The following is a 22,090-nucleotide window of genomic DNA, read 5'->3' on the forward strand; positions in this document are numbered from 1 at the left end:
TTCTCAGGTCTTATGACATTTCTCTTCCATGTGGTGCCATTGCTAACAGCATGAAATGGGAAGGTTTTTTTTTTGTAGTAGTAATGCCCTTTTCTAGTCAGCCGTCTGCTGGAGACCTGTTTAATGAATAATTAGACTCACCTGTTGTTGAATTCTTGTTAATTACAGTTTTGTAGTCTAAACTTTAGCTTTGTTCCTAAGACTTTCATTGGGGTGTACTCATTTATTCTAAGCACTGCTTGTAGCCTGGGAATACAGCACTGCTCACATTTATTTGTGTTCTGATGACGTATCAGGTTCTTGAAGGGTTGTCCTGTTTTGTCGGGGCAGAGTTTAGCCTGTAACTTTCTCAAGGATTACACTTTTTTTTTGACCCATGACCTATCCAAGGGTCATGACCCAGGGTTCGAAAAACCCTGCAATAAAGTATACTGCAGGACTGCAACTAAGAGCTAATGCTTAGTAATGTTCTCGTTTGTCCCAGCCACACAGCTTTAACAAAATCTTATTCCTCCTCCTCTTCATTTCAATCTCTCTGTTTAAGTTGGGAAAACCAATAAAGAACATGCTGCAGTGAGATAAAGCTAACCTAACCAGTATAACTGAGCTATCATGCTAGCATCTGCCTTCCTACTGTTTATTTATCCATCATGGTTCAGCGAGACTGCATGTTGGTGTCACTGCTAAGGTTTTACCACTCACAGTTGTAGAGCTAAACTTAAACTTGTCCAAATCTTGTGGAATAGTACTTAAATGTGATTATGTGAGATGCAGCTCCTAATGTGTGTGAGTGAGAATAAATTGCCTCTATCACACATGAACTCCAGAGAATTTCTACAGTATTGGGTTGGGAGATATCCCGGAGCAGTCTTTCACACAAGCAGCTCACAGCGGGAAATTTTTGGTGTCAGGCGCACTCCCACAGCAGGAAGTGACATGTGCTGTGCAGTGCATACAGGAGACACTCTGGAACATTTCTTGTGCAGTTCTAATGTGACTTAGACTTTACTCAGAGCTGTTACTAGGGCGCAACAGGGATAAAGTCCGGGTAATGTCCGCAACGAATATTGCAAGTGGTATATGTGAGTGTGTAAGGCCTTTCTAAAAAATAAAGAGAAGTTTAATTACTTCTTCGGCAGAGGTGCTATTTTACAAGAGGCACTTGATTAATTCAAATGAACAAAATAATAATAATAATTTTATAAACGGGGTGGGACGGTGGCGCAGCAGGTAGTGTCGCAGTCACACAGCTCAAGGGGGCTTGGAGGTTGTGGGTTCGATTCCCGCTCCAGGTGACTGTCTGTGAGGAGTTGGTGTGTTCTCCCCGTGTCCGAGTGGGTTTCCTCCAGGTGCTCCGGTTTCCTCCCACAGTCCAAAAACACACTTTGGTAGGTGGATTGGCGACTCAAAAGTGTCCGTAGGTGTGAATGTGTGTGTATGTGTCTGTGTTGCCCTGTGAAGGACTGGCGCCCCCTCCAGGGTGTATTCACACCTTGCGCCCTATGATTCCAGGTAGGCTCTGGACCCACCACGACCCTGAACTGGATAAGCGCTTACAGATAATGAATGAATGAATAAATGAATTTTATAAACATGTATTATAAACAATCTTCGAGGCAGGTGCTTTGTTTTCTCCATGTCAGTCTGGAAGGTTTATTTTCTAAAGTTGTTAAAAAGAGTTCTGCCTTTTTATATTATTTTACAAACACATTTTGTTTAAAGCTTCACTGGTAAAAGTGTAATATGAGGAATTCCTTTGGATTATCTGTGATCAAACGTGGCTCAGGTGTCACGTTTTCAACAGGCAAATAATTCTTTAAACTGGCTCTGTGCTTTGCCAATAGATTTGTGGAATAGATGGCTTCTTGATTATTACTGCACAGTCTCAAGCTGGCTTAAGTTAGCACATGACGAATTGAATCTCAACAAGCACAGTCCAGTTAAAATAATTGTTCCTACTTTGAACACACTGTACAGAAAAGCATGAAGCACACAGGGTGTTCTATTCCACTGTTCTCAATGCCAAGTGTTGGTTGGAGGGTTATTAAGCCACCCCAATATCCAACATCCAAAACAGTACTCTAAGTAGCTCTATAAAATTCTTTTGATTGAATGCAACTATATCCTCACAGCAATGTGTAAACATATAATAAACCTCCCCCCACGCAGTTACAACAGCACAGAGGGGAACAAACTCCTTAGTAATACCCTTGGTTTAAGAAGAAACATGTTGGATCCACAGGTGTTCACAAATACTTGCCTTTTTAATGTATTTGGTAATACAAGAAAGACATTACATCATTGACTTGCAATGTTAGTATCAGTCTATCCCATCATCAAGTGGCTGAAGGTTTCAGCAGACTGTCTAAATTTGGAGAAGTGATCTCCTAATGTGCCTGTTAAAGAAGGATTTATTGGCCTCACGTGTTGGATTTGAGATTACTCAGCTACTGTAGCATGAAACAGAAGGGTGGAGTGTGTTTCAGGAATGGCCTGAGGCTGCTGATTCCTGTAATTAATGAAAACAGGCAACTTTACCCTGGGGAAATAAGCACAGACACAAAGATGCATTGATAGAGCTTTGTATTTTTATTAATCTTATTCCTAATTAGCTTCATTTCATTAACAAACAGAGTTAATGCTCTTTTACTTCTTTTAAAAAAGTTGTATTTAGAATTAAGATAATCTACAGAACAATGGGTGTATTTCTGTACATTATTAATCCTACTCCTGCGACAGAAAGACATGCACACACACACACACACACACACACACACACACACATAGACCCTCAGCATCACCCATATGTCCCCATATTTTATTACCACTAATTCACTGACACAAATACTGACCTGAAACCAGTAGATACACAACCAAATGGAGACTATTTCTCTGTTCTTCTCCAGTACTACTACAGCATCAAAGACATCAGCTTGGGGGGCCGGTGTGTGTGCCACGGCCATGCTCAGGTGTGTGGAGCACGAGTCCCAGGAAAGCCCAGACAGTGAGTATATTTACTGAGAAGACTTGCACCAAACACTGCATGTTCAAGTCAAACTGTGTTATTTTTTCTTTTGGAATTTGTCAATGGCAGCTTTTCAGTAAATAAGAATGAATTTGTTAAATTAAAAGGTAATTCCACCAACTTAACCAACTTCTTTCTTATGGTGGTGGTTATAGGAGCTAAGTATTGTGATGTCTCTATCTTTGTGAAGCTATTTTGTCACTATACAATTATTTTTAAGCTATTTTGTTACCAACCTACACCTGCATTATGTCAATTATATTTTTGAAATAGTGGTAAACCTCAGAAAACAATACCCTGCCCTGCTCTGACACTTGAAGCAGGCTAATCATTGCCTGATTATATGAACAAATGCTTGGTTATATTTCTAATCCTATAGCATTGTAATTCTAAAATTTTGATATAAATTACAGTACATTTTCTTTTAGGTTTTAATCAGTTTCAGGTTTACAACACACTGTAAAGGAGGTCTTTAAGAACACAGAAACAGGTTTAGTTTTGGAAAGGTTGGAGTACAGTTTAAGCTACTTGTTTTTTTTTTTCTAATTTTCAGCTGCTACATTTTATTTTGAATTGCATTAAATGTTTGAATGTTTACAATGTTTGATCGTATTTGACCGAGTTATTTGTTTATTCTCAGGTTCAGCTGCTAGATTTTACTTTGGATTTGTTTACACTAAATATTTAAAAATAAGATTGATTACTGTTTGTATGTTTGACAAAGTGAAACTATTTATTTTTATTTTTGGCTGCTACATTTTATTTATTTAAATATATTTGAAGAAGTTTGACTATCTATTATTTAGAATTTGGATGCTGTTCCAAGGTCCTTCAGAATTGTTCATTTTTGTGACAAATAAATAGCATTTTAGTACTTTTTTTTATATAAAATGTATGAAAAAAACATGTTTGTTAGTAATGTTTAAGTAAATCCTTATGCCTTAAGTCTCTCCCAAAAGTGAGGTTTATGGTTTATTAATTAAACATGGTATTGGATCGGTATGGGGTTTATGTATAATGTCAGAACTGAAAAAAATTGGATTGATGCATCCCTAATCTGCACCCTTTATAAACTAAGCTATTTTACAAGCACCCTTTGTGGACATAGCCATTCTACGGTGCACATGTAGCTTGTGTAATCTCTGTTGAAAAACATGAAAGGAAATAGGGTGCCCTGGGGCAGCTAAACATGAGCCTTTGGTTACCATGCTCAGTGAGGTAAAAGGAAATTAAACCCACCAATTTTGACTGGATCACTGTTTGGTACATTGCTTTGTTGGTCCAAAATAAATCCTGAAGCCTCAATATATGACCTCACTAATGCTTGTAATCGAAAGTTATAACAACTGTATTTTATATTATAACTGTATTTGTATCTTGGATTATAGCTCAGTTAAATAAGCATATGAATGAAACTGCACTGTATTTTTTGAAAGTGCACTGTATTTTGTTTTTTGAATGTGTCCTGGTCCAGTCTGAATCAGAACTGTCCTCTTGATCTGCAGACTCCTCTGTGAATGTCAGCACAACACCTGCGGAGAGTCATGTGATCGTTGTTGTCAAGGATTCCATCAGAAACCATGGAGACCGGCAACTGCTAACAATCCCAACGAGTGCGAACGTAAGTTTCAGAGCCGGTGAATGATGGTTCGCCATATATCTAAATGTATTCACTCGCATTTAGTTAAATCAAATTGTATGTGCACTCATTGTTCACAGAGGCATTTAGTGCTTGTATAATAACACTTTAATTCTTCTGAGAAGGTACTAAGGTCAGGTATTAATGTTGGATTTTGCACCACAACTGCTATTCCCACTCAGTCCAAAGATTCCACTGTTCCACAGTCCAAGCTTTAATACCCTTCCAGTCCATGTGTGGCATTGAACATGCAGCTGCTCAAGATCATCCCATTTTATTTCATACTTTTCTGTGGAGATTACACAGGCTGTGGACACATTTGAACGTCTGTGTGCAGTCGGTCCACTAAGAGTAATTTAACTCACTAATTACATTGTGGAACCAAACCTTTTGCGATTATAGGGTTTGCTCGTTCATGTAGCAAAAGAGGAACACTTAATAAGACTCCTCTTATTAACATACTTTAATTTGGAACGTATAAAAGCCTGAGCTGTCTGAGTGAAGTGAGATGGAATTACCCCGGTGTGTTTTGCCCTAAGCAGAATGCATTCAGTTGCATTGTTAAGCAGGACTCATGCAAGAACATGCAGGCCCACTTTGGCACTTCTTAACACTGCTCTTCTGGCTTTGTTTCTCAGCAGCCTGGCTACAGTCTTTCCTCTGCTGCCTGAGCTCTAATAGCCTGCTCTGTTGACAGGTATCTGCTTCAACAAGCAGCAGAAGAACACACTGTACTGCTCTGGAGAACATTTTAGTTTGTGGAGCCTAGCTTAATTTTTATTTAATGAACAACAGCAAATCGCTTTGAAAACATACTTAACTCACTGGATTTTGCTGTAGTCTCATTTTGGTACATTACGCTAAGCTTCCCCCTGTGGATGTAGAAAAGATCCCTTTGCAAATAGATGTAGACTAACATTTCGTCAGAGTTGAGCACTTCTAGTCAATTTTAGCACGATAACATTTTACGTTTTTAAATGAAAAGATGTGTAAAAATGTGTTTTAAAGATGGCAGCTGTATTTTTTCAGTGGCGTGAAACCAATTTAATTTTATTGCGTCTGCCTCTTTGTCTTCGTGACTGTATGTGCGTGTTTGTGTTTTTGTTTGTATGTGGGGATTGTTCCTGCAGCGTGCCAGTGTCATTCACATGCCACTGACTGTTATTACAATCCTGAAGTCGAGCGCAGAAGGGCAAGTTTGAACATATTTGGCCAATACGATGGCGGAGGAGTGTGCATTAACTGCCAGGTAAGTGCCAGACTTTCTTTATCAACAGACCATACAGCAGTGACCTCTTTATGCGTCTCCTCTTTTGGTAAAGCCATGCTGTTTGTGCGCTTTATGTTCAGCATCACACGGCTGGTGTGAACTGTGAAGTATGTGCTGTGGGCTACTACAGACCACACGGAATCCCCAAAGAATCTCGCACAGGCTGCATACGTACGTATATCACTGTGCTTTCCATATCACTTGAAATAAAATCCATGTTTGTTAATTCAGTCATTCATTCAGTTTTAACGCATTCATGTCAAGGAACAAAAATGTCACAGTATTTGTAAACTTCATAACACAACCGGTATTTATAACTTGGAATATCTACCCATACCCATTTAGATTACATATGCTTTTTTAATAAATTAGGATTTTAGCCACATCTGTGCACAAATGGCCCAAAGATCCCAAAATATCCAGAAAATTGACTAAATTTGTCAACTTTAAACGGGCACTTTTGAAAGGACCATCCGCTCACTGCGTTATCTGTTTGCAAATACAATATGGACAAAGGTATTGGAACAAGTACACATTACATATGCAATCGATTTATAAATTGGAATTGCATTGGAACTTACAATTTGGATTCTGAGATGCTTTCACTTTTAAATGATATCATACAGTTAATCATACAATCAAAAATCTATCAGGGAGGAAACATGTTGTACAAAATATCAATTTTTTCAAAAATGTTTGTTTAGGCAGCCTGCAGGGCTCAGTGTTCATTTTTAACACCCGTAAAATACCTGAATTTGATGATTAGGAGTATCCCAATACTTTTGCCCATGTTATGTAGTGTAGAGTAAAATCTAATAGACTAGACTAATAGAGTAGACTTACCTGATACATTAGCACATCAGTATTAGCCCGTGCTAAACTGGGAATGACAGTGTTTACATTAGTAACAGACTGCAGTGCTGCTGTAAATAGGTGTCATGTTTTATACGTCCATGGCCTTACTGTCTGGGGTGGTGCTGGCTGTGAGAAAATTTTAATATATTTTATGTTTTTACTGTCTGATATTTTTGTAAATTATTTTGCTAGTTAATTTGCTATTAATAATTAATAATGCTAGTTAATCATTCGTTGTCTGTAAGCGCTTATCCAGTTCAGGGTCATGGTTTGTCCGGAGCCTACCTGGAAACACTGGGTACAATGCAGAAACACACCCTGGAGGGGGTGCCAGTCCCTTACAGGGCAACACACACTAACACCTACGGACACTTTTGAGTCGCCAATCCACCTACCAACGTGTGTTTTTGGACGGTGGAAAGAAACCGGAGCACCCTGAGGAAACCCACGCGGACACAGAGAGAACACACCAAAGTCATTACAGACAGCCACACAGAGCTGGACGTGAACCGTAGTTAATGTAGTTTGCTAAGTTTGGACATCCTTTGTCCAATATTTTGTTTGTTTTCTAAGAGGGTAAATATGTAAACATGCTCTACAATGTGTATTTGTTTGCACATGTCACACAAATCCTAGACCTTAGCCTTTAGCCCTTGGTGCACTGAACAAAGTTAAATATAAATACAATCACCAAAACATGTCATTTGACCAGGGTGGTACAAACGTTCATATGCGACTGAACATGTGTATGATCTACAGCTTGCAGGTGTGACAGCAGGACGACAGTCGGGTGTGAGATGGGTTCAGGACGTTGTCAGTGCAAGCCTCAGTACAGTGGGGACAACTGTGAACGCTGCGCCAGAGGTTTCTACGGTTACCCACGATGCATTCGTATGTAATTTACGCGTGATCTTTCCTTCCGTTTGACTAACGCTGCTGCTGAGTGATGGGGTAGACTGTTAGATCTTTTGGCTTGATTAAAGTCATGGCTTTACTTGAGTTTTCCTCTTCCAGGAAACAAACGTAGACAAAGGGTTTTGATTGAGGATATCCTGGAAATAACCTTAGAGGGACTGAGCCATTTACAGGCACTGGCCCACTTTCCATAGCAGGAAGTTTGAAACCCAGGCCAGCTGTTTAGCCTTGATTTTCACCTGCATCTTTCTCTCTATCACCCGAGGAAAGCTTGTTAGATTCTGAATGTAAATTGAACTGCTGGTTGAACCAGCCCTAGATAACAAAGCACAATAAAAATTCACAAATACGTCATTACTGTCTCTATCTGAAATCTGTTTGTGTTTCATTGTTTGAGCTTTGTTTATTAGTTTATCAGTTTTTACTTGTGTTATTTAACATGCATTTTTGTTTTTGTTATAATGTGACTCATTGCCTATCTTTTTAAGCATATCCAATCACCACCACAGAGCCCCCAGCTGGCAATATTGTTGGTAAGTGTCTGTCGCACATATTTACAATACAAAACAGCAGTTTGAGATTAGTAAATAACATTAATAGTAAGCAAATCTCTCTCTCTTTCTCTCTCTCTCTCTCTCTCTCTTCTATCCATCAATCTAATCAGACCCAAATTGCCCCGTGGGGTATTTTGGTGCACCAAGATGTCAGCGTGAGTATACTTAGCCTTTAATGACCTTTAAAAATAATCCCACACATGTGTTTTGTTCCTTAGTTTCACTTTCAGAACAAATGCTGTTTTTAATCACTCTCTCTCTCTCTCTCTCTCTCTCTCTCTTTCTTTTTTTATTTCTGTGGTCATCAGCTTTGTACTTTGGTTCATTTCTTTCACCTTAAATGTTCCTGTTTTGAGTTGAGCTTTTTAATGATGAGTACAGAGGGATAATGGAAAGCTTTTGCTTGTAATGGAACAGTTTTGCTCTGATTCTGTGTCAGGGTCTGTGGGCACAAATCCTCTGCCCCACCTCTTCTTGGCTTGCTCAGACCTTGTGTTCACACTGACCTCTGTGTGCCAAATAAAAAGCTCTGGGTGGGACATGCTCACTACTAGTGAGTGCTGGGGCTAAAGTCTTTCTTTGCCTATTGTTTCTGTCACAAACTTCCAGGATTTGTTGATTGCTCTTGGGCTTGTGTACTGCTCATTACAAGCTGATATCTACACAGGCCACTTCCTGTGTAGTACATATAAAGCCAAATCTCAGATTTGGTTTTTTTGACTGAGCTTATAACAAGTTACTTTCCATTTATCTTAAACCATAAGGGCTTGCGTGTAAGCCCCATACTTCAATCTGTCCATTTTTTTTTTTTTTATGAATAGATACTGAACACTAGGCGGCATGGTGTTGCAGCAGGTTAGTGTCGCAGTCACACAGCTCCAGGGACCTGGAGGTTGTGGGTTCGATTCCCGCTCCAGGTGACTGTCTGTGAGGAGTTTGGTGTGTTCTCCCTGTGTCTGCGTGGGTTTCCTCCGGGTGACTGTCTGAGAGGAGTGTGGTGTGTTCTCCCTGTGTCTGCGTGGGTTTCCTCCGGGTGCTCCGGTTTCCTCCCACAGTCCAAAAACACACGTTGGTAGGTGGATTGGCGACTCAAAAGTGTCCATCGGTGTGAGTGTGTGAGTGAATGTGTGTATGTGTGTGTGTGTTACCCTGTGAAGGACTGGCGCCCCCTCCAGGGTGTATTCCCGCCTTGCGCCCAATGATTCCAGGTAGGCTCTGGACCCACCGTGACCCTGAACTGGATAAGAGCTTACAGATAATGAATGAATGAATACTGAACAGTTTACAGTACAGTATGTCTTACATTAGTCTGGTCTGTTATTAGAAGAAGGCCTAGACAGTATTAATCTTTTTTAAGCATCACTCAAATTCAGGTCATGTGAATCCAGAGCATCCCATTATATAGGCAGTGCCTTCCTATGGAGATTGTAGTTGAATACCAGTGTTAGCAATGGATTCATCTTAAGGTTGCAGAAAGAAGTGTCTAGTTCCATGCACATCTGTTTTTGACTGATACTTTGTGTGTGTATTCTCCATGTTTGTACTCAAGCGTATAGTACATCAAGTCCATTATACAATCTGATCTCCAACACAAAAACGTAGTATATGTTGAAACACAGCTTTTAGATTTAATAAAGCTAATCTGCTGATGATTGTGATGGTGATTTTATTGATGTAATCTTGCATGCCTTTCTTCAGCGTGTGATTGTGAGCCGAGGGGCACAGTTCCAGAGGTCTGCAGTGCATCTGGACGCTGTTTATGCCTTCTGAAGGTCACTGGTGAGCGCTGCGACCGCTGTCGTCAAGGGTATCACCACTTCCCTTACTGCCGGGGTGAGCACTCAGCTTGATCCAGCCACAATAAACAGTGCTTAAATCATATGGGACCATCCACAGAAGAGCTACAATAACACTTACTGCTGAAAAAACTTAATGCTGGCTGTGATAGAATGGTGTCTGTAGTCTGTTGCTGTTTGCTGCAATGTGGCTGTGTAGATGCAGACCAGTCATAATGCCTATGCTGACCTCTGTCCATTGCACAAAGAGGCTAAATAGCACACATGAGGATCAGAATTACACCACAGAGCAATAGAAGAATATGGATGGCCTAGATTGATGGATTACGTTTGCTTTTAGGTCCTGTAGGTGCATAGTTGTTTATCTAGGGAAGGGATAGACATAAACTAATGATCTAAATATTGTTGCAGACAAGGTACACCCTTTCTTTGTAGATAGTGATTCCCCTTTTCAGAATAATGCACCATACCACACTTTGAGCATCTTTTTGATGTGCTAGAAAAAATATTTAAATATGTGGAGGCCACTAGTACAGGATTTAAAGAACCTGCTGCTGAAATGTTGGTGCCAGACACCACAGGACACCTTCAAAGGTCGTCTGGAGTTCATGCCTCAGTGGGTCAGAACTCCAGAAGGTAGCACTACATAACCTACACAATATTAGGAACGTGGCTTTAATGTTGTGGATGATTTTCACTGATGTGAATTAAAGGTGAGAACTTGTGTTTTGTGTGTGAAGTTGAATAGAAATATGTCAGACCTATCAGTTTGATTTCTTTCTCTCCTCAGAGTGCCACTGTGATGGACCTGGAGCAGCTGACCGGTCGTGTGGTCCGCAGGGTCAATGTCGTTGTCGTTCTAACTTTGCTGGACTCCAGTGTGAACAGTGTGCTACAGGATACTATGGATACCCAACCTGCAAATGTATGTCCCAGTATTTTAACATTATTTTGAATCTGTATACACAACAGACAGACTTGTTCGACATGTATTATGTGTATGACACGTAATTAATAATTGTACCTCTTTTTTAAACAGCATGCCAGTGTTCAAGTGAAGGGTCACGTGATGAGACATGTGAACCAAATACTGGTCAGTGTGTCTGTAGGCCTGGAGTGACTGGACAGAGGTGTGACCGCTGCATTGCAGGAGACCAGAGGTTTCCCTACTGCTTTGGTAAATGCAATAACATTTCCTGCATATGCTATGCATATACTCTCTATGTGCCAAGTGTGAACATGTACCATCTAATATCTTATAGCTGAAATAGCAGTGTATGCATTATTGTGTTATGATAGCTCATTCAATATCCCAAATTTAATTTCAAACATACAGGGGTTGGACAATGAAACTGAAACCTGGATTTATACCACAGTAATTTATTAGTATGGTGTAGGGCCTCCTTTTGCGGCCAATACAGCGTCAATTCATCTTGGGAATGACATATACAAGTCCTGCACAGTGGTCAGAGGGATTTGAAGCCATTCTTCTTGCAGGATAGTGGCCAGGTCTCTACGTGATGCTGGTGGAGGATCAACGTTTCCTGACTCGCTCCTCCAAAACACCCCAAAGTGGCTCAATAATATTTAGATCTGGTGACTGTGCAGGCCATGGGAGATGTTCAACTTCACTTTCATGTTCATCAAACTAATCTTTCACCAGTCTTGCTGTGTATTGGTGCATTGTCGTCCTGATACACGGCACCGCCTTCAGGACACAATGTTTGAACCACTGGATGCACATGGTCTTACTGGTGCAATGTGCAGTTAATGAAGATTAGCCACCAGGCTGCTCCAATTTAGCCATGAAACCTCCCACACTACAATGACAGGTGTTTCAGTTTCATTGTCTAACCCCTGTGTATAAGCAGTGCATATTGTGAAAACATCTCTTTTATCATATGATATGAGTTCTGGCCCCCAGTTAATTATTGCCTTTTTGCATTCGACCCTGTTGGTAAAAACATTGTATCTAGTCATATTAAAGGTTCTAAAGTGACTGCCTTTGTTTTAGACCCTCTGCTCACCCCACTGATTAAAGCTGTCAGTCACTGCTCATCACCAGTATTATCAATGCATCTCAGTTTATGGCTTGTTCCTTGTTTATTTTCTTTTGTGTGTGTTGAATATAATGACAACTGTCATTGTCTATTCTTGCAAAAGTTACCATTAATTGACAAAAGAAAACCCACTTTGAAACTAATTTGTACTCCCAATAACTTTTCTCTGAAGGTCCACATTAATAACACAACTAAAATGTCCCCTTTTCCATTTTAAAAACATTACTACACTACAGCCCTCCTTTCATGCCTCTGTAGCTGAAGCTCCTATTCTTGCCTTTATTAGATCTAGACCGGATTCCTGCAACCCATTATTGGCTGGGCACCCTGCTAATAGCCTAAAGAAGCTCCAATACATGTATAATTCAGCAGCAATACCTCTCCTGCACACCATAACATGGGAACAAATATCACCCAATTTAAAAGACTTACACTGGCTTCCGGTCTGTTATCACATACAATACAGATTTCTTCTTTTGGTTTTGAATCCTTTACACGGTTTGGCCTCTGATTAACTTCCTGCTTTGTTGTTCAGATATTATCGTTCACATTCGCGCCGGTCTTCTGATGCTCATTTGGTCTTAGTTTCTCCTGCCAAACTACACAAGTATGGTGATGGATCAGTATTTTAATATGGTTGTATTATATCCTGCCATTTACTGTCTGTAACTCTTTTCATGTTTGTGTACGGTTGCTTCTTTTATTCTAAAGCCTCCTGAATGTCCTGAAATATTTATATAAAATTCTATCTTTATTGTTTTTGTTACAATACAGAGAGAATGTTCTAAACTCTAAAATCAAAAATGTACAAACACGACTGAACCAGGTTTCAAAGTGAGGACTCTCTCTCTCCTCAGAGTGCTACTGTGAAGGGCCGGGTATTGCTGACCGGTCGTGTGGTCCGCAGGGTCAGTGTCGTTGTCGTTCAAACTTTGCTGGACTTCGGTGTGAACAGTGTGCTCCAGGATACTACGCATACCCAACCTGCAAATGTATGTGTTTATATTTAATGTAATTTACGTCACTGGTTAATTTAGGTCACTGGTTATAATACATTATATATATTTTTATATTTTACTCTCTGTTTCCCAGCATGTGAATGTTCAAGTGAAGGCTCGCGTGAAGAAACATGTGAATCGAGAACTGGTCAGTGTGTCTGTAGGTCTGGAGTGACTGGACAGAGGTGTGACCGCTGCATTGCAGGAGACCAGAGGTTTCCCTACTGCTTTGGTAATGGCAGAGTAATGTCACGCTCTTACATATTTCTTTCTGTGGTAATTTCAAACAATTTAATCATGCATCATCTTGTTGCCACATGTTTCATTTTCCATACTCTCAAAGCACACTTTGCATACTTTAGACTGAGAGGGATTAGAATGGGGTATGTTAGAGATTTTAGAATACACTGGTGATGATCTCTTTGCAGTGTGAGAACATCCTGGGGAGTCACTGAACACACATTGTTTCAGGCTGCATTCATGCCATTTATGGAGCAAGATTGAATATGAAACTAGCATTTGTTTTGTTGTTTTCAACTATTTGATTGTCTTTGTGTGGTGGTTTTGTAGATTATTTGTGTTCAGGGGCAGTAGGTCATGTTATATTTCAGTAGTGTCAAACTTCAGCTGTTGTGACCATGAGCTGAACTGGCCAAATGCATTTCAATGGTTTACTGATGCATAGCAGGACACTCACATAGCACTCTGTCTTTTAATTTTACTAGCTGAAATATTGTTAAAAGGCGGCACGGTGGCACAGCAGGTAGGTGTCGCAGTCACACAGCTCCAGGGACCTGGAGGTTGTGGGTTCGATTCCCGCTCCGGGTGACTGTCTGTGAGGAGTTGGTGTGTCCTCCCTGTGTCTGCATGGGTTTCCTCCGGGTGCTCTGGTTTCCTCCCACAGTCCAAAACCACAAGTTGGTAGGTGGATTGGTGACTCAAAAGTGTCCGTAGGTGTGAGTGTGTGAGTGTTGCCCTGTGAAGGACTGGCGCCCCCTCCAGGGTGTATTCCCGCCTTGTGCCCAATGATTCCAGGTAGGCTCTGGACCCACCGCGACCCTGAACTGGATAAGCGCTTACAGATAATGAATGAATGAATGTATTATATCCTGCCATTTACTGTCTAACTCTTTTCATGTTTGTGTACGGTTGCTTCTTTTATTCTAAAGCCTCCTGAATGTCCTGAAATATTTATATAAAATTCTATCTTTATTGTTTTTGTTACAATACAGAGAGAATGTTCTAAACTCTAAAATCAAAAATGTACAAACATGACTGAACCAGGTTTCAAAGTGAGGACTCTCTCTCTCCTCAGAGTGCTACTGTGAAGGGCCGGGTATTGCTGACCGGTCGTGTGGTCCGCAGGGTCATTGTCGTTGTCGTTCAAACTTTGCTGGAGTTGTGTGTCAACAGTGTGCTACAGGATACTACGCATACCCAACCTGCAAATGTATGTGTTTATATTTAATGTAATTTACGTCACTGGTTAATTTAGGTCACTGGTTATAATACATTATATATATTTTTATATTTTACTCTCTGTTTCCCAGCATGTGAATGTTCACGTGAAGGCTCGCGTGAAGAAACATGTGAATCGAGAACTGGTCAGTGTGTCTGTAGGCCTGGAGTGACTGGACAGAGGTGTGACCGCTGCATTGCAGGAGACCAGAGGTTTCCCTACTGCTTTGGTAATGGCAGAGTAATGTCACGCTCTTACATATTTCTTTCTGTGGTAATTTCAAACAATTTAATCATGCATCATCTTGTTGCCACATGTTTTATTTTCCATACTCTCAAAGCACACTTTGCATACTTTAGACTGAGAGGGATTAGAATGGGGTATGTTAGAGATTTTAGAATACACTGGTGATGATCTCTTTGCAGTGTGAGAACATCCTGGGGAGTCACTGAACACACATTGTTTCAGGCTGCGTTCATGCCATTTATGGAGCAAGATTGAATATGAAACTGGCATTTGTTTTGTTGTTTTCAACTATGTGATTGTCTTTGTGTGGTGGTTTTGTAGATAAATATGCACATTTATCTTGAAGTACCATGAAGCCAAGTTTCCTATTCCCACTTTATGTCCCACGTCTCTTCAGAGTGCCTCTGTGATGGACCAGGGGTAGCTGAACAGCCGTGTGGTCCAAATGGTCAGTGTCGCTGTCATTTTAATTTTGCTGGACCGCAGTGTGAACAGTGTGCCACAGGATATTATGCATACCCAACCTGCAGACGTACGTGATTTTTTTATTTTTATTTTTATTTTTAATTTTTTGCTTCTGACATTTTACTTTTGAATGTTTTTGTTATAAAAACGTATTCTACTTTATGGATGATGACATCCCTATTTTTTTCCTAGCATGTCAGTGTTCAAGCGAAGGCTCAGTTGATGAAACATGTGATCCAGAGACTGGTCAGTGTGTGTGTCGGCCTGGAGTGACTGGACATAGGTGTGACCGCTGCACCGAAACAGACCAGAGCTTCCCTAATTGCGTTGATAATGGCTGTGAAATTGGTAATCACTGCAGTATTTCTTCTGCTTAAATTAAAATTAATAAATATGCATGTTTTCTGAAATATATCAAGCTTTATCACTGTTTTTTTCCACAGTGTGCCAGTGTGATGGGCCAGGGGCAGCTGACCAATCGTGTGATACAGATGGTCAGTGTCTCTGTAAATCTAACTTCGCTGGACTGCAGTGTGAACAGTGTGCCGCAGGTTACTACGCATACCCAACCTGCAGACGTACGTATCTTAACACACAATGGACAATGGTTAAGGTGTTACATGAACATAACTAATATTCACACACACAGGAAAATTATGTCCATGCCTTTTCTTTTTTTAAAATGTGAAGCAAATATAAAACTGGCTTGTAACCAAAATACATATAAGGAAGCCTGTTCTCCCTGGGTCCATCTTTGCAGTGCCCCTAGGCAGTTATTTCTATTCACACAAGACTAGACTCCTAACTCTATGAGTTTAGGAGAGACCAAAATAATCCAAACTCAAATTGCCATTTGAAAATTATATATATATATCACTAATAAAATCTGACAAAAACCTCATGAAGTGTTTATAGCATTTAGTTCATTATTGCAAAAATGTGATTTTATTTTTCCAGCCTTGAGCTGTGACCAGCAAGCTGATTGGTTCTTTTTGTTGAAGGACAGGACACAAGTGACTGGTCTTTTCATTAGAGACTTTATAAAAGTCTACTAATAACTCCGTCACTTGTATAAATATTCACACTTTGTTAATGATTACACCCCCAGGGGCATTGTTTCTCACATTCTTATATTTAGGAACTGCTCCACAAGTGGGTGCTATTGTGCTTTGCATCACTGACACTTTGTGTCCTCACTTCCAGCATGCCAGTGTTCACGTGAAGGCTCAAGTGAAGAGACGTGCGACTTGAATACTGGTCAGTGTGTCTGTAGACCTGGAGTGACTGGACAGAGATGTGACCGCTGTATTGCCAGAGATCAGAGCTTCCCATATTGCTCTGGTAACGGCAGTTTAATATAATCTCAGTATTACAAAGTCATGCTATTATGATTTTCAAATTTTCTTATATTTTGTTGCTTCAAACGAAGCTTAAATTATTATATAGCCGCTTTTACTTGGCCTATTCACATAAAACAAACACTAACATGGAGATTTATTCTGTGACGGCTTGAACCTGTCACGTGATTTGACCGGTTCAAGCCGTCACAACCTTCTAAAGGTTTTAAATACTAAACGTGAAATTATGTCAACATGGTTTCCCATCTTCTTCACTGACACTGGCAGAGACTTCACTTTTCAACAAATACTGCCCTGTGTATTCCACTGAAGGCGTGGTTCAGAGCGAACATGATGTCATATCACTGGCTGTAAGCTTTGATTTAATGCAATACTTTGGATTGGACACAATCCGGTGATTAACAATTTTAAAACATGGCACAAGCTGCCATTTAAAAGCTGTATTTAAACAAAGGGACTTTTAGTAACATGGCCAGCTGGATGTCAAGTGGAACTATGAACTTCAAAATAATGTAATTTTTGGCTTTGGAATCATTAGTACACACACATTGCATTTGCTGAAGAACTCTGGTCAGGCTTCAAGATGCATAAAATTATTTTGTTTTATAAATATCATTTATTTCTCTCTCCTGCCTTGCGCCCAATGATTCCAAGTAGGTTCTGGACCCACCGCGACCCTGAATTGGATAAGCGGTTACAGATAATGAATGAATGAATGAATGAATTTATTTCTCTCTTAAGAGTGCCACTGTGAAGGGCCGGGTGTTGCTGACCGTTTGTGTGGTCCAGGTGGTCAGTGTCATTGCCGTTCTAATTTTGCCGGACGTCAGTGTGAGCATTGCGCCACAGGACACTATGCGTACCCCACCTGTCTACGTAGGTTTTCATATTTTCATATTTTCATGTAGTAAATGTTTATCCACATGAGTTTGTCAAAACCATATTCCTAGAACATCTATTAATAAGAATTTATCACATTTGCCTTATACAATATGAATCAGCATAATTGTATTATCTCTGAGGATTTCATGGATATTTTGTATTTTTGACCCTTAAATAAAAAAGAAAAAGAAAAGACCCTTAGGTAAAAAAGAAATTTCTGCATTGCATTACATTGTCACTACATTACACTGATGACACTCTTTTTCTGCAGCGTGTCAATGTTCAAGTGAAGGCTCAGTTGAAGAGATGTGTGACCCAAATAATGGTCAGTGTATCTGCAGCCCTGGAGTGAGTGGACAGAGGTGTGACAGCTGCATTATAGAAGACCAGATTTTCCCCTATTGCTATGGTAATGACAGTGCAATACATCTTCAGTATACAGTATACTTCAGTATATATATATATGTGTGTGTGTGTTCTAATTGTAGGAACTTGTGTGTACATGTGAGTGCATAACAGGGCAGTATATCTTTACATATCAACGAGTATTGTAAGCTAACTCTCATTACCAAGCAAGAAGTTAAACAGTTTAGAGTGGTGTAAGATGAACAAAATGATAAATACAATTTTATTTGCCAGTGTTTATATGGTTCCACACAGAAAGAATTACTAAAAGGGATAAATTACTAGTTTTATCAGTTCGAGTTTTGTCTTGTAAATATTATCATTATTTTTGAACATGGTGTGGAAAAATAGCTATTGTTTTGTCTCACAAATCTGTATGCTTCGATATGTCCAAATTTTTATACGAGTGGAATCACACTGACCAAAAAAACACACGTTGGTAGGTGGATTGGCGACTCAGAAGTGTCTGTAGATGTGAGTGTTTAAGTGAATGTGAGTGTGTGTCACCCTGTGAAGGACTGGCGCCCCCTGCAGCGTTTGTTCCTGCCTTTCACCGGTGATCCGAGGTAGGCTCTGGAACCACAGAGACCCTAAACTGGATAAGCGGTTACAGACATGAATGAATGAATGAATGAATGAGTGGGATCAGAAAGTGGAATGTTAAGCATGTTGAAGTGTTGTTTGTGTTGTAGCGCTCAGTTCATGAAGCAGATCTTCATGAAGCATTACTTTGAAGGTAAACACAACTTGCAATAGGGTTATGAGCGAAAAATCAGCACCACTGTAATCCATGCTGATTTTTTGCTGTAGTAATTGTCAGAGAGTATGTGGAGTGTTAACACTGGTTCTTTACTTTTTTTATGTATGTTTGTGTATACTTCTCAGCTCCAAGCAATGGCTGTCATCCAGCAGGATCAGAGGTCAGCGTTAAAGATCCAGTAACGGTATGTCACACGCAAACAACTTGTCATCACCTTACTTATATCATGTATACAGCCTCCTGAGACATGTTTACTTGAAGTCAACATGAATATGTAGACAAAGAACTTCATTGTTATTTCAAAGTTATAGAGAAACAGTGAAATGAATCAGTATATTTTCAGGAACTGGGTACAATATACACACATGGTCTGTGTTTGCTCAACAATACAGGGTGGGCCATTTATATGCACTTGAAACTATGGATACTGGAAGCCTGTGCTAGCATTTCTCCTGCGATGTTGCATTCAGTGTGTGAAGAGTGAAGAGGGTTGAATTAACAATCCAACACAATGGGCAGCACTTTGAACACATTTTATAAGTGTTCAGAAACTTGTAAATAACTCATGAAAGAATAAAGTTACCCATTGAAAAAACAAAAGTTGGATCCAAAATGGCTGACTTCAAAATGGCCGCCATTGTCACCCCCCATCTTGAAAAGTTTCCTCCCTCCCATATACTAATGTCCCACAAACAGGAAGTTAATATCACCAACCATTCCTATTTTATATATACATATAAATGGCCCACCCTGTACATACCACATTATTTACTTTCTATGCTGGATTATACAGTCCGAAACATATACTAAAGTGTAAAGTGTAGGTTATGGTTCAAAGTTATTTGAGTTCTTAATCAAAGCCAAAGAAATTATATCTTTTTAGAATTGCATATGCATGGTGTATTCAGATTTATCCCTGCATTTGGATTTCATCACAGGGCAGTAAGGTGTCATAGGGGAGGATTACTGAAACAACACCTTATTTGAGTTAGAAAACCCTGGAATAAATATCTCGTGTGCCTGACAGCCTGATAATTATATCTTACATTTTTCTAATTTCTTAAGGAATTATTGCAGTTTCAGCGTATGGTTTTATAACAAGATGCATTTCTTTTTAGAATTTTGAAAGTCAAGAAACTATTCCGTTAATTTCAGTGAAAAACTGTGTTTGAAAATCAGCTTTAATGTCTTATAGTCATGAAATGTTTTACATATCAAAACTCATTAAGTTCATAGGCATTTATAAATTCACAGATATGGAAAAAAATTATTTGTGTTTTTGATATATATAGCGATGTTACTATATCATCAAATGTAAGGTGCCATTGATATTCACTTTTTCTTAAAACTCCACTATGTAAGTTTTGTTCTGTTAAAAATGGAAAGAAGTAGTAATATTGAATGGAATTGAATTCCATTACATAGAACACGTTTTCATCACAGGGTTCAGATTAAGTTCTATTTGAGCACTCATTCAATGTACATTGCAAAATGTTTTTCTAAATATTTCATGCAAATATATTTTGCTACCAGTAAGGTCACCAATTCCACCAACTTATATTTACCAGACATAGTGCTTCTTTTCGTAAACCCCACCCCACAATGGTTATCATTTTTAATATTTATATGTTGTTTCTTAACTCTTTTTCTTAGATATGTGTAAATTATATGTGTGTTGTAGGATTCCTGTATCTGCCTGCCACATGTAGAAGGAGATGAATGTGAGCACTGCAAACCTCTTTACTGGAACCTGGCTCGTGAAAACCCCAGTGGTTGTGTTGGTATGTCTCACATCTCTGTCCAAAACTCGAAAGTAATTTTTATCTTCACCTGCCGTGTCTTCTGGCCAGACCACTGACTATGAAGCCAACGGCGTCATCAAAGGAGTTGGGTTGTGTAGATTTTTAGGAGATTTTTTTTTGTACAAAGTCCATTAGATTATTTTAAGGTGTGCACAAATATTTACAAAATTAATGTATGTTTAAAAATATCAGTGATATTGGCTATGTTTAAGTGCCAGACCTTGGACACAACTGCTGTATGAGGTAAAGAGAAAAAATTAAAAAAGCAAAATTAATCATGAAGAATCATGAAGAATGAGTTTCTTGTAAACCTTTCCAAAACATTATTTGAGTTAGAAACAACAGTGCCAGCCGTTCGGCAGTACTTGCTCTTTTGAAACGTATCTGGTTGGCACCTTTATTTGTTTGCATTTTCTATTGTTCATCCCCCTTCCCTTCTGTCACATTCTGTACTGCACTCATTGTGACTTTTAAGATCACAATCAAATGAGAGCTCTTGTGACATAACGTTTCTCAACTTATAATTGAGAGAGAGACACAGACTGTGGGGAAGCAAGGCAGAGGGTGGGTAATGTACAGTGTATGAAGTTTATTTATGTAGATCACATTTCCCTGACTCGCTTTAGCTGATTTTGAAAGTGGTGCAGGAGCCACCCATCTGTCTTCATAACTCAAGAGTTTCAGCAGCTTTTCATAATCCTCTGGCACCCGTGCGACATGATAAAAATGGAGAGGAGAAATATGTGAATGGATTCCTGTCTTTCTCAACAATTAAGGTGTGGCTTGCAGGTCTGAATTTGATTTGAAATATTTTAGTAAATCCATAGCATTCCCTCTGTCTTCCTGGATATCCTAATTCACTCCAGGCATAGTTTGCCTCACATGGAAAATCTTGATAAGGAGATAACAACAGCATGTCTTGGAAACAATTCTGCACTGGAATACCTGGTAGGAAAGGTATAATAAAGCTCTGTTTTCAAGTGCTTTGATTGTAAATACAGTGTAAATACAGTGGTTTCTTTATTACAGTGTTTGGTCGGTTCAGTGCTACAAGTTTATACGTGTCAGTTGTTTTCTGCCTGTTTGATACAGTGCAGATTTTATTGTTTTGCCAACACAGCAGTAAGCATCCAAGCCATAATTTCATAGGTTGAACTTTGGGTGTTGGAGGACTAAGCTGCAAACAACCAAAAAAGCTGCTGTAGAGGAGTAGGTTACTATTTTAATTGGCTCTCTATAACTTGGTTTACTTTTTTGAAGCACTGCACATAGCATTTCTGCACAAGAGAATTTTCATTATGTGGGACATGCCTGTTCTTATAAAAGCTAACTCAATAGTCAAAGCCCTTAAAAAGTGGTTGTTGTTGTAGAGGCTATATTCTACTTTTTTCCACTATTTTCCCTTTAGGCCTAATTCTAAAATCTTGTAATTAAGTTTTTAAATTGAATAGATCCTTTTAACCATCTTTTATCTCATTGCAAGAGCACCAATAGGTACTCGTGACGGAAGAGATTGTGGAGAGTCATGTGGCTGCAGTCCTGTCAGTTTGTGTGGCTTGGCTCCTTGCTCTGCCGTTTCCGTGCCTTGTTACTTTAGCAGG

At 39.5% G+C, this 22,090-nt stretch overlaps 1 protein-coding gene across 1 annotated transcript in view; it reads left to right on the forward strand.

Moving 5' to 3' along the window:
• The window catches only part of si:ch211-241e1.3 (laminin subunit alpha-3), a 97,909-nt gene that overhangs the window by 23,759 nt on the left and 52,060 nt on the right, over positions 1–22,090 (forward strand). Inside the window, exons 6-27 of the mRNA XM_066680976.1 lie at positions 2,907–3,004; positions 4,531–4,646; positions 5,795–5,913; positions 6,015–6,105; positions 7,549–7,680; positions 8,193–8,237; positions 8,369–8,413; positions 9,957–10,091; positions 10,845–10,979; positions 11,094–11,231; positions 12,972–13,106; positions 13,207–13,344; positions 14,428–14,562; positions 14,663–14,800; positions 15,215–15,349; positions 15,475–15,630; positions 15,726–15,860; positions 16,486–16,623; positions 17,382–17,516; positions 17,794–17,931; positions 18,813–18,871; positions 20,369–20,468. Coding sequence (XP_066537073.1) covers positions 2,907–3,004; positions 4,531–4,646; positions 5,795–5,913; positions 6,015–6,105; positions 7,549–7,680; positions 8,193–8,237; positions 8,369–8,413; positions 9,957–10,091; positions 10,845–10,979; positions 11,094–11,231; positions 12,972–13,106; positions 13,207–13,344; positions 14,428–14,562; positions 14,663–14,800; positions 15,215–15,349; positions 15,475–15,630; positions 15,726–15,860; positions 16,486–16,623; positions 17,382–17,516; positions 17,794–17,931; positions 18,813–18,871; positions 20,369–20,468 — 2,596 coding nt within the window. The remainder of the gene's footprint in view (positions 1–2,906; positions 3,005–4,530; positions 4,647–5,794; positions 5,914–6,014; positions 6,106–7,548; positions 7,681–8,192; positions 8,238–8,368; positions 8,414–9,956; positions 10,092–10,844; positions 10,980–11,093; positions 11,232–12,971; positions 13,107–13,206; positions 13,345–14,427; positions 14,563–14,662; positions 14,801–15,214; positions 15,350–15,474; positions 15,631–15,725; positions 15,861–16,485; positions 16,624–17,381; positions 17,517–17,793; positions 17,932–18,812; positions 18,872–20,368; positions 20,469–22,090) is intronic.

The sequence above is a fragment of the Hoplias malabaricus genome, chromosome 9 (genome assembly GCF_029633855.1).
Source record: "Hoplias malabaricus isolate fHopMal1 chromosome 9, fHopMal1.hap1, whole genome shotgun sequence".
Classification (NCBI taxonomy): Eukaryota; Metazoa; Chordata; class Actinopteri; order Characiformes; family Erythrinidae; genus Hoplias; species Hoplias malabaricus.